Source organism: Pongo abelii, chromosome 2 (genome assembly GCF_028885655.2).
Source record: "Pongo abelii isolate AG06213 chromosome 2, NHGRI_mPonAbe1-v2.0_pri, whole genome shotgun sequence".
Classification (NCBI taxonomy): domain Eukaryota; kingdom Metazoa; phylum Chordata; class Mammalia; order Primates; family Hominidae; genus Pongo; species Pongo abelii.
The window spans coordinates 138950924-138963702 of NC_085928.1; the positions used below are offsets into that span (position 1 = coordinate 138950924).

The 12779-nt window shown below is 35.7% G+C and overlaps 1 protein-coding gene across 10 annotated transcripts in view; it reads left to right on the forward strand.

Annotated features, from left to right (window-relative positions):
• Nucleotides 1–12779, forward strand: part of ANKRD28 (ankyrin repeat domain 28) — a 197917-nt gene that overhangs the window by 45342 nt on the left and 139796 nt on the right. For 5 of the 10 annotated variants that reach the window (XM_063722569.1, XM_054552558.2, XM_054552555.2 and 2 more), the window contains one exon: nt 3651–3720. The exons of 4 other annotated variants lie outside the window; for them this stretch is intronic. In XM_063722569.1, coding sequence (XP_063578639.1) covers nt 3703–3720 — 18 coding nt within the window. In that variant the 5' untranslated portion in view covers nt 3651–3702. Of the gene's footprint in view, nt 1–3650; nt 3721–7683; nt 9662–10242; nt 10319–12779 lie in introns of those variants that run through there. One more of the 10 variants, XM_063722571.1, reaches the window with a different exon arrangement.

A 12779-nucleotide genomic window follows, 5' to 3' on the forward strand; every position in this document is an offset into this window, starting at 1 on the left:
GTTGTTCATTGGTAGTATGTAGAAACAGCAATGGTAATCTATGACTTTGCTAAACTTATTAATTCTAGGCACTTTTTAATAGATTCCATGGAATTTTCTATAAAGACAATCATGTTGTCTGTGAATACAAGCACTTTTATTTCTTCCCTTTCAAACTATATATCCCTTATTCCTTATACCCTTATTGCAGTGTTCTTTCTTTCAATATATTAAGTAAGAGTGATTAAGAGCAGACGTTCTTGCTTGTATCTCATCTTAGGAAGAAATTAGTGGTTTCCTGGTAATTTTATATTTATTTAAATATATAAATCTCAGTATAGCAATCACTTAGCAAAGATATCTTAGTTAATTTTATATTATAGGTTGCCCTCCAGTTTTCCTCATAGGATTCATCAACTGGTATATCTTGTGATTCCTAAGGAACTGTATGTCTGTCTCCCTCCCTCTCTCACAGATACACAAAACAAACTTTTAGGAGAGCACTTATTGCACTGCTTTGTGGTTTACTTTTTATTTCTCTTTCTCCCTTATTAGAAGGTGAGTACTTAGAGCAATAAGAAATGGTGCCTACTGGTAGCTCTAGGAACTTAATGTTGTGAGCAATTGATATTAGGTTGGACCATATGAAATTGCCGATGTTAGTTTATAACCTATAAAATTTTGTATCTAGTTGGGACAAAAACAAAATAACAAGGAAAAAAAAACCATGGTACTTCTGCTGACAAGATAAAATCATCAGTATGTGAAATGTTTGTGCATGAGAAATTGTTCATCACTGTTACATGTTAAGGAAAATCGTAGAGGTGGACATACTGATGAAATGAGTGAGACACAGCCCCTACCTTAAAGGATGCTCACTCTGTGGAAGACTGGGCCTTTACAGTATTCAGATGTGTGCTTTTGTTTGGATTTCTTTTGGTTTTGGTTTTGTTTTCTTATAGAGACAGAGTTTTGCTGTGTTGTCCAGGCTGGTCTCCAATGCCTGAGCTGAAGTGATCCTCTCACTTCGGCCTCCCAAAGTGCTGGGATTACAGGCATGAGCCACTGTGCCTACCTCCCTCCTCTTTTTTAATAGAGGTGGGTTTTCAGATGTGTTTTAACTCTATGATTAATCTATACACAACCTATGCACATATTTACTCTCAGTTTGGATTTACTCATCATCCTAGCTTCCTCTCTCTCAGTGTCTTGGATTATAAGACACTTTGGCAATAACTTCTATATATAAATTGAGAAGATTGACATACTTTGATAATTTTGTATGAAAAGATGCTCTTATACATTTTTCAGTTGTTTCATGTAACTTAAATGTTACTTAGCATCTAGTGGGTTAAATAGTGTAGTAAAATAAAGGGCACCAAACACTTTTCCTTTTGAAGCAACTTTATAGAACAGAAAGACTTTAAAGCAGTCATAGTTATAGCAGGAAAAATAAAACTTTCTTACTTGAATTTTTCTGTGTAGTGTTCTTTTAATTGTAAATTATAGGTGAAGAGACACTGTAGTATTTTTTATCCTTAGGCTGTTAACTTAAGCTGGTCTTAATAACCCCATATTACAAATCAGGGAAAAGGAAATACATGAGAGATTTTGTGTAAGTTTCATGAAACCAGAAACTATTCTTGTGTTTACTGCTGTATTCCTTGCATTTAGCATATAAATAGTTATTAACAAACAATTATTGAGTAAATATTTGTGGAGGTAGGAGGCTAGGCTAGGTGGATTTGGTTAAAGTAAGAAAATTTAATTTTTCTGTAAGATATGTAAATTTTAGTTAATACAATGAAAATCATTGCAATTACATGTTGCTTGATAAGCATCAAGAGCCACATAGTTTTTGAGGCAGTTTGTTTTGGTAAATGCTATAGTAACAGAAGTCTGTTTTCAGTCAGTCAAAATATGCTTGTGATACTGTTTTGAGCTTGACTATTAATATAACAAGATTAAAACATAATTATGAAAACCTGTAAAGCCTCTTCTTTTTGAAACCTTTGTTTAAAATACATGACTCAGGGAAGACATTAACTTTGTAAATGAACGTACTCAAGAAATTAATTTTCTTTGGTATTTGCTGCCACCGTATGGCAGACTAATTCTATTACCATATCTGTTACATGCTGTAGAACCTAAAATAATGTACCTTTAATATTTTCTGATGAGGTTGATTTGTTCATAAGTAATTTTGACAAGAGAAGAAATAACAGATTTTTATGTTTAGAACTATAGCTGACCTTCCTCTAACTATCCAAGGATAGTTTTTGTCTTCTAACATTTTAGAAGGCATTAATTACTACAATAGTAATTACTATAACAAAGATGATTCTTTGTCATAGCATTGATGATGATTCTTTCAGAATAATAAGAAATGTGTGGGTGGGTGCAGTGGCTCACTCATGGAACCCCAGCATTTTGGGAGGCCAAGGCAGGAGGATTGCTTGAGCCCAGGAGTTTGAGACCAGCCTGGGCAACATAATGAGACCCCATCTCTACAAACAAATTAAAAAATTAACTGGGTGAGGTGATGCACGCCTGTGGTCCCAGCTACTCAGGAGGCTGAGGTGGGAGGATCACTTGAACCCAGGAGGTTGAAACTACATTTGGGCCACTGTACTCCAGCCTGGGTGACAGGGCAAGATTTTGTCTCAAAAGAAAAACAAAAGAAATGTGGTTGGCCCCACACGTTTATGTAGGGAATGTAATTCTGACATTTGTTCTTTCTAGGTCATTGCACTTGAGAATTATGGCTCCATAATTTTTTAGGCCTAATTTTATTTATGTGAAGACAAGCCATTTCACTAAAATTAACTTGTGGGAATTTTATTTTTTATCTTGGGAAAAGTATTACATAAGAATACGTAATATTCTTAGAAAAATTATTATATATGAATTTTAAAATAGAAGCAACCCAAATATTTACTCTTAGGAAATTAAATACAGTATTTTTGAATGGAATGTCATATTCAGGGTGTTGCAGAATATTTAAGGTCCACATTGTTAAATGAGGAGTGATGGAGACAAGCAAGTTACTAAATAATATGTATGTATTATCCTAACCTTTAAAAAAGTATATATATATATTTTTTTTTTATATATATTATTTATATAAAATTACCAGAGTTTTCTTTGAGAGATATTACAGTGATTTCTTAAATTTATGTATTACTAAAATGAGTATGTTCTACATATTCAAAAAGCATATAGATTGAATATTTTAAACTTTTCATAGGCAGTTTCTTAAATCAGCACATCCCCATGGGTAAATAATTGCTGATTAGTAAGTAACTGAACATATTATTAGTGAATGCATTTGAAAAGTTCGTGTGTGTGTGTGTGTGTGTTTAAGATTTATGAGGATGACTTGTTGCTAGCAATTCTAAGAAACAAACACCACTTTTTAAGTCTCTTCTGGGAAGCCAATTCTGTTTAATATATAAAGAAAGCCTTTAAAAAATGTTTTGTTACCCAGATTAGTATTTTTTTCTTGATAGAAGGATAAAAGTAAATTCTGAATTAATAAAATCCAAAGTAAGTTTTTGAATATTATCCAATAATTCAATGTTTTGTTAAGGTACTAGTTATTTATAAATAACATAGCCCTTAATTTCTAGGATCAGCATATTCTTTCTTTTGATATCTGTTTTCTGCTACAGGCCTGTGATTGGAATTGAAACAGTACAACTGCCTCCACCAGAGGAAAATAGTATGGGAATTCCTATTATGGTAGGTTATTTTCTAGTAGTCTCTTGCAGTAATATAGGCAGCTCTTGTAATTTGTTAGTTTGTTGCTGTTTAAGCCTCCTTGTAACTTAGCTTTCATACATAACTGTATATGAGTAAATACTTAGTGTCAGCCAAAAAGTCCTTTATTGTAGAAACATTTATAGTAGTGGGCCCTGTGTTAGTGGAAGACAGTATAGCAGTTTTATAATTCAAATAAATTTTCAGTGGAGGGGGCTTATAAATCTAAGATCTCTGTCTTGGAGAAGAAAATATTAAACAGCTGAAAATAATGGTATCGCAACTAGTTTTATTTTGTTCTGAAATACTAATAAATTACTAAAGGTTTTCAAACTTTGGTTTAGATGTATGCATCCTTTTGCTCATAACTCATTCTCTTACATGTTAAATGATTGTGGTGCACACTTTAAACATTAACAGTCATTCAGTAATCACTGGGGAACCTGAATTATTTGAGTGACTGCTGTGTTTTCATGGAAGTAGTTTTTAAAAAATCTCAATCTCCAGGTGTGTTGGACTGCAGGCACTAGTGAAGATAGGATAAGCTTGTTTGATATCATTGGTAGTATTTGTTAGGCTTCTTATTTCAGATTCAAACATAATGAAATATTTTTTAGAGTATAAAAGGAGAAAATTATGGCCCAGTAATTGTTTTTTTTGCCATTACCAAGGTGCAGTATGCTGTACTTTTTGTTAAATATCTTACAATCCCAAACAGTAATACCATTTGGTATCAAGTAGACTTGATGTAAAGTTGTTTCAGAACAAAGAATCATCCTTACTGGGTTTCTGTAATAATTTGTTTTTAGTTTCGTTAAAGTTTTGGGGTTTTGGTTTTTGTTTTTTCCTTTGCAACAAGGTCTCGCTATTGCCTAGACTGGAGTGCAGCGGCATGTGATCAGGGCTGACTGCAGCCTCAACCTGCCGGGCTCAAGCGATCATCCCACCTCAGCCTCCCGAGTAGCTGGGACTACAGGTGCATGCCACCATGCCCGGTTAATTTTTGTATTTTTAGTAGAGATGGGGTTGTACCATGTTGCCCAGACTGGTCTTGAACCCCTGGGCTCAAAAGTGAACTGCTCACCTTAGCCTCCCAAAGTGCTGGGATTACAGGCCTGAGCCATTGTATTAAACTTTTTAATTTTTTCTTAACAAAAAAAAAAGAGGTGATTAAAAAGCTGTTATGTTGGAAACTGCAGATTTTATTCATCTGTTTTCTGATAGGATAGGAGTAGATTATTGGGAACACACCGTTTACCTGATTGTTTTCTTCAAATTGGAGTGAATCGGGTCACATTCAGGATTCATATTCCCTTTAGAAATTCTGAATTCTTTATGAAATCTCTGATTGTGAATCTTTACTTGGCCTTTTCAGGAGGATCTAGATTACCTACCCATGATCACCTTTTAAAAAAGTACATAGAATGACTTATGTGTTGTTCTGTGGGATGGCTGTTGGTAACTAGAGTTCCATTGGAAATTCACCGCCTCACACACTTTTTAAACCATTTTCTAGCCTGTGGCTTAATAAAGGCTTTGGATGAATTTTAACAATGCCCCTATCCTAATTCTGTTCCCAAACAAGCATTTGGATAATTGGTAAGCAAGACAGAAAAACAACAAAATGCCAACTTAATATAGTAAGATTTGATTAAGAAAATGGTAACAAATAGCAGATACTCTCAATTATATAGCCAGTTTACCTTTTCTTTCCTGGAATGTGTGTTGGAGAAAAGGCAGAGTCACAAATCATTTAGCTAATTTTGCTTTTAATAACTGTATAAATTGTAATTATCATCTTTTACCACTGGATGGTGCTTTTCCATTGGTTACTGCAAACCCTTTCTGAATTTACATAAGGGCACCATTTGAAAATTCATTTAAAAAACAATAAAATTAAGATAGTGGTATAGTTTCCCATCTCAGCCTCCCGAGTAGCTGGGACTGTAGGTGTACGCCACTGTGCCCAGCTCTATGATGCCATCTTTGATTATCACCTTAGAAACATTTTATTGTTGTTGTTTTTTTTTGGTTTTTTTGGTTTTTTGGGGTTTTTTTGGCCAGAGTCTCACTTTATTGCCCAGGCTGGAGTGCAGTGCTTCGATCTCAGCTCACTGCAACCTCAGCCTCCTGGGTTCAAGCGATTCTCCCACCTCAGCCTCCTGAGTAGCTGGGACTACAGGTGTGCACCACCACGCCTGGCTAATTTTTCTATTTTTAGTAAAGATAGGGTTTTGCTGTGTTGGCCAGACTGGTCTTGAACTCCTAACTGAAGTGATCCACCCACCTTGACCTCCCAAAGTGCTTGGATTACAGGCGTGAGCCACTGTGCCTGGCTTAGAAACATTTTAAATGTATTAACTTTTTGGGTGGTACTGTCATTTACATGGCATCTATAGAAAACCACAATTTCTTAATTTATAAGGTTAAAATAAAGGTTTTAAAAAAATTGTCCCTGGCCAGGTGCAGTGGCTCACGCCTGTAATCCCAGCACTTTGGGAGGCCAAGGTGGGCAGATCACGAGGTCAAGAGATCAAGACCATCCTGGCCAACATGGTGAAACCCCATCTCTACCAAAAATACAAAAATTAGCTGGGCGTGGTGGCATGGGCCTGCAGTCCCAGCTACTCAGGAGGCTGAGGCAGGAGAATCACTTGAACCCGGGAGACGGAGGTTGCAGTGAGCTGAGATTGTGCCACTGTACTCCAGCCTGGGCAACAGAGCAAGACTCTATCTCAAAATAAAGAAAAATTGTCCCTGGTAATTATTTTGTCTTTTCTCCTATCCAGTAGCTGTTCAAACTCCTTTCACTGAAGCCCTTTTATTTCACAAATACTATTTTCAAATTCTGCTTTTTTAGCTACCAAATGACTTTTTGTTAGCTACCCTACTTAAATGAGTTGAGTACTTAAGTCTGTAGTCTATTTGTGATTGTAACAGATTATGGAGATCTTAATTCAGGGAAATAATTTCATCTAATAAAGCATTCTCTTATTCTTTTAAAGATCAAAATAAAACAGACTCTAGAATAACAGTGTCCCTTAACAACTTACTCTGAGGCCTTGTTTCTCCAGTCTGGTGTGCTGTTATTTCCTTTTCTGTTCTTTGTAGGGTTATTTAGATAAAAAATAAAGTCATAAAAACAAGCATCTTAAACTACCCTGTTCTGTAGTCTGCTCTTCATTTGCTATTTTATAGCTTTCGATTTATGAATTTAGAGGGGATTGTAGGTCAGCAAGTTTAAAGTCACTCACAGTAGGCTTGGTTTGCCTTTGAGTCTCAGGCTCACAGGAGTTATGGATTAAATGACTTTGGCTTTGCAGGTTTGCTTCTTGGCAGTGAGTCTTCACAAAGGCAGTGTTCAAGTTGTGGTCTTAACTCTTAGAATGTGAACTTTGTCATGTAACCACTCTAGGCCTTATTTTTCTTACCTATAAAGTCGTGATTTTGTTTAGCAAATAAGGATCATGGCTAAGGACAGTGTTACTTAGGAAAAAGTAAAAAAGGAGAGAACAAATTACTCATAATCCTGCCACTGACCTAACTCATCTAGTGTTGATGCTAAAAATGAAAAAGAAAAAAACCTCTTCTATTTAACATAATTAAGATTATTTTGTATATACTGCAGTGTTGTATTCCATATAACATTTTTTAGTATATCCCATGTTTTAGAAATTCTTTAAAGATTTTATTTTTAAATATCAGATAATATCAGATACAGTTTCACTGTGTGATATATACTATATTTTATATCATTTTATTGTTCAGCATTTAAATTTTCAATCTTTTGTTGTAAATAATGCTTCACTGAAATCTTGATATGTAAATTTTTATAGGCCTCACATTATTTTCTTATGTCTCAATTCCTGCAAGTAGAAATGCTAGCTTAAAGTTTGAAAGACTTATCAATGGTATTGATAGTTGTTGGCAAGTTTTTTTTTTTCTCCCAGAGAAGTTGTCCCAGTTTACTGTTTCACCATCCTATGTGGCCTCTGGTTTAAACTAATTGTGATAGCCTACTAACTGTTTTCTCTGCCTTTAGTATCACCTTATTTTTAGGTCATCCTGACACTGTGTGCATAGTGAGTTCTTTAAGATACAAGTCTTGTTTTATAACTTTTTGCCTTAAAATTCTATAGGTTAAAGTGTATTTACTCTGTGTCATTCAACACGCTTCATGATCTCGCTGCTGTCTAGTTTTCCACCTTATTTTATGCAAACCTATACATTTTGTGGATGAAGAGGTGGGAGGGAGATGTGCTAGGCAGAGGAAGCAGCATCTGCAAGGGCATAGAGCTACATGAAGTGGCATGGTATATTTGAATTGTGACAAGCACATTGATATATGTGAAACTTAAAGGCAGGCTGCTGGAAGTCTTTAGTGTAGCATACTCAAACAAAATAGTTGACTAAATAAAAGTAGACAACATTTTATCTATGATTTAGAAAAGTAACTGGTGGTGTAGATAATTGTTAATCAGGACTTTTGGTTACAAATGACAGAAATCCAACTCAAATTGGCTTAAATGCAAAAGTATATTTACTGGCCAGGCAAGCAGAGCTAGATCCAGGACTTGGTGACAGTGGGTTTCCCATTCTCCCCCATTCTTTCATTCCTCCTTTGAGCAGTTTTTGCTTACTGGGATTGTGTCCTCACAATCCCGAAAGAAAAGAGAGTATTTTTCCCTGATAGCCTTGGCAGGAAAGTGAGGTCCTGAGGAAGACATTGTCTAGTTTCAGTCATGTGCTCTTTCCTGAACGAGACACGTTGCTAGGGGTGGGTAGTACTCTGGTCAGGCTTGGGTTTCTTGTATGTCTCAGGACCAGAGGCTCTCCTTAAAGGAAAGGATCTGTGTGAAAGTACCTGTGTCTGCTACACGGATGTATAGAACTAGAAGGAGAGTCAACAGTTGAGAGGCTAGTTAGGAGGTAGTTATGATAGCTTAGGTGAGGACTGAAGCGGGTTTGAATTAGGTCACTGTGAAAGAGTTTAGGAAAACTTCATGTAAAATGCATAGAACTTGGTGACTGACTAAAAGTGGGAGTTGAAGTAAGGGAAGGCTACTGTGTGTTGGGCTACTTTGTACATGGTGATGCCATTACTATTAACCAACATGGGAATTCAGAAAAAGAACACTTTGGGGAAGTGGACTACAGATGATAAGTAGAATTTTGACATGAGATTGTCCAAAAAGAGATTAAAAGGAGCTAGGAAAAAAAGCGGGTGTGTGTATAGAAGAAAAACCAAGTGAAAAGGACCAGAAAAGGGACCAGAAAAATAGGTGAAAATATTATGGACGCAACAAGAAGAAAGGTTATTAAAGGTCATTGCTGCCCAATATTGTAGAGTAGTTGAGAATAATGATGATTTTGTAATAAATTATCATTGGTGACCTTGGAGCAATTTCATTTGATTGGTGGAAAGCTAGATTGCAGTGGGTCGAAACAGTTAAAAACAAACAAACAAACAAAAAGGAGTAGTAGCTTGGTGAGGAGGCAGGAAAGCTTTCTATAGGCCAAAATAAAGGAACAGAAGGTTAAGCCAAAGCTATAAGAAAGTAATCAGAATTGAAAAAGTAAGGTCTATTAGAAGATAGATACAGTCTTGAATGAACTTTTTCCTCTGCAACTACAAGGTCTTCCCATCAGACTGCAAAGTCTTGAAGATTTGATGCCTGAGATGTAAGAAGTACTTAATAAATGAAAGATGACTATTGAATAAATGAAAGATCATAGAGAAAAAGTTGAAAATACAAATATGTTTGGAGACAAAGCAGAGGGAAGTTGATAAGATTCATCTTTGTTTTCTTTTTTCTTCTCTGAGGTAGAAAGCCAGGGGATAAGGCCTCTCTCCAACTTACCTTAATGCATTGCTGTGAGGAACCAATGGGAAGATTGATGTGAAACATTCTTAAACTAGAAGGTATTGGGCAAATGGAAGGAAGTAATACTTCATTTCTGGCATCTTAATTTTGAATAGGACTTCAAATCCGTTGATATTTGGTTCTCACCAGCTCAAAAACCCCATTTGCTTCCTTAACAACTGCTAATTTAACTTCTCTTAGGTGTCTGGTGTGTGGGAAGAGCCAAGCTTTGGAGACAGATGGGTCTGGGTTAGAATCCAGTTTTCCCTACTGCTTAGTCTTGTGATTTCCAGTATTTAATTTGTCCAGCTCACATTTTTTGTCCATGAAATTGGGATTAAAAACTAGTTTGCAGGCATGTTGTTAGAGAATTAAGTGCATGTACATAAAGTGCCTACAACCATAGTAGCTATTCAAGTTACCTGGGATGTTCATCCCTGTCCCATATGAGTAGCCAACCTTGTTATGCCTTCAGACTGAAAAATGCCAGATAAAAGTATTATCTTATATTGAAACATTTCATCTTCCTGTTTATTATTCATCGATTTAGCTTTTTATCTCTAAAACTGTGTAATTGTCTTCACAGTGACGGTACTTCAAATATTTTAAAGTTTTCATGTTCTCCCTGATTCTTTTTCAGACAATATTTTCAGCTTTATCAGCCCTTTATGACATGGTTTCTAGATTATGCATTATACTGGCTGCCCTTCTTGAAGGTATTCTAGTTTCATTACTCTAGTGGTAGTCTGCCCAGTGTCTGGTAATTAGCCTTGCTTTTCATAGAGAAGGAAGACGAGATTAATAGGAAACATTTTGGAGATAAAACTGTCATTTTAACAGGTCAAAATTAAGGTGTATTTTACTATTTCATCCTAAAGTATTCTGTTTTCTTATGTTTGACATTTTTATTGTATGTCCATGGCATTTATAAAATGATTTCCTTCAGTGTTTTTAAGATGAATTACTTGATTGATTTTTTTCCATTTAAAAAAATCTTTAGAGCCTGCAAAGTGTCTTCTAGTACAAGTGTGTTGTGATTAATTCATAATGGTGGGAAAACTAAACTACTGTAAGAAAATGTCAAGGTTGAATTTTTCTGTGTAATACATAGCATACTGTTGGTTGTCTACTGACTGGCAAATTACCCTCTTCCTTCTTGCATGCTTACCCCCAATTTTGTTTGTATGTCCACGTCCATCCCACATCACTTGGGGAAATCCCGAATATTATAAGCTAATCAGGGTAATCCTATTCTGCCTAGTAGTGATTCGTTTGGGAAGGGACATGTGATCAAAGCCTGGCCCTTTGCATTTCAGGGAAAGTCAGCTTGTGGGGCTTCTAGGAGTCTTCCTTATACCTGAAAAGGGAGACAAGGAAGGATATTCCCACTTACACTGCATGACAATATGTGTTTAATAGGATCCCATGAAGTATAACAATTAACATGGGGCTATGAAGGGAGTTGTCCTAAGGTTCTTGCTGAGTCTGACAGAGGGAAAAGCTGAAAGGAGCCTAGGTCATATATGATGGCATTGGATAACTGAATCAATCACCCTAAAGCCACCTTATTTTAATTCTTGATGATTGTGATGATAATCCCTTTGTTTAAGCCAGTTGAGAGTAATATGTTATTTTATAAATTATTTTTGGTTTAGGATAGCCCTAATATTAACAAATGTGTTTAATATTCTATTACATAGAAAGTAGACACTGGTGGAAGGCCCATTAAGATGTCATGATGGGCCGGACGTGGTGGCTTATGCCTGTAATCCTAACACTTTGGGAGTCTGAGGTGGGTGGATCACCTGAGGTCAGGAGTTGAAGAGCAGCCTGGCCAAAATGGTGAAACACTGTCTTTACTAAAAATACAAAAATTAGCTGGGCATGGTGGCGTGTGCCTGTAATCCCAGCTACTTGGGAGGCTGAGGCAGGAGAATCACTTGAACCCAGGAGGTGGAGGTTGCAGTGAGCCGGAATCGTGCCACTGCACTCCAGCCTGGGTGACAGAGTGAGACTCTGTCTCAAAAAAAAAAAAAGATGTGATGATGGCAGCAGTGTTGGTATAGTGGTGAGCATAGCTGCCTTCTAAGAGGTAATGATGAGCGTCTACTTTTAAGATCAGCTATATTGGGTTGAAAGTTTTATAAGTAGTCTTACAAAACTGAATGTTCTAAATGTAAAACACAGACACACAAAAAATTTCTACAATACAGTAACTGATAGAGGATTTAACAACCTAGTTAGGAATGGGCTAATTATCAATTCTTATAGGGGCCTCTTCTTCCCATTTAAGAAGTTCAAAATTGTCTACAGCTAAAGGAGCTGACATTGTTTTACTCTGAATTAACATTGTTACAAGCATGGCTTTTTAAAAGTTTATCAAAGGCGTGAAAATTTATGTATAAAAGAAACTCCACACCTGAGACACATTACAAACATACCTTCCTTCTTTCAACAATAGAAGTTGCTATGTAAAATTACAGCACTCTTTGATAAAAGGAACTAAAACTATCTGAGTCATTACTTGAATTTAAAAATAGCTATGGTCAGTATTTTTGTCTCCACTCCAATATGGTTCAGAAAGACGTGAATCATTTTTTTTTAGTATTTCCCAAATGATAGCCACTTTGAAACGGAAGTGATGTATGCAGTTGGGTTCAGTTTGTTTGTGAAATAACGAATGTACACTTCAGATACTGATCTTACTGTACTTTTGGGAATTCCTTGGACATCTCACATAATTATTGCTTATAAAGGTAAACATTGTGTAACCATAGCAACATTTTAAAACTGAAAATTTTCTCCCTTCAGCTTTTAAAGTGCATTAACTTCATACTACATTTACTCTGGCGTCACATTGTAAAAACCAGAATGAATTGCACATAATCTTTCCTCAATCTTTTTTTAAGAAGGGCAAAATTCAGCCTATTTAAAATAAAAATTTTGCACTCAACTGATTTTAATATGAGGGCTAAAATGTCTTTGATACAGTTGCTGAACAATAATTAACTTTGCAAATAATAATGTAGATTTCAGAGAATGTGTTTATCCTTGGCCTGATAGAACATATGTCAGAGATACTACTCATCACATATCTTAGCTAAAAATTTTACTAATCAGATTGACTAGGATATTTTAAAAAGTATCACAACTTTAAAAAAAGGCCTCTAAAATGAT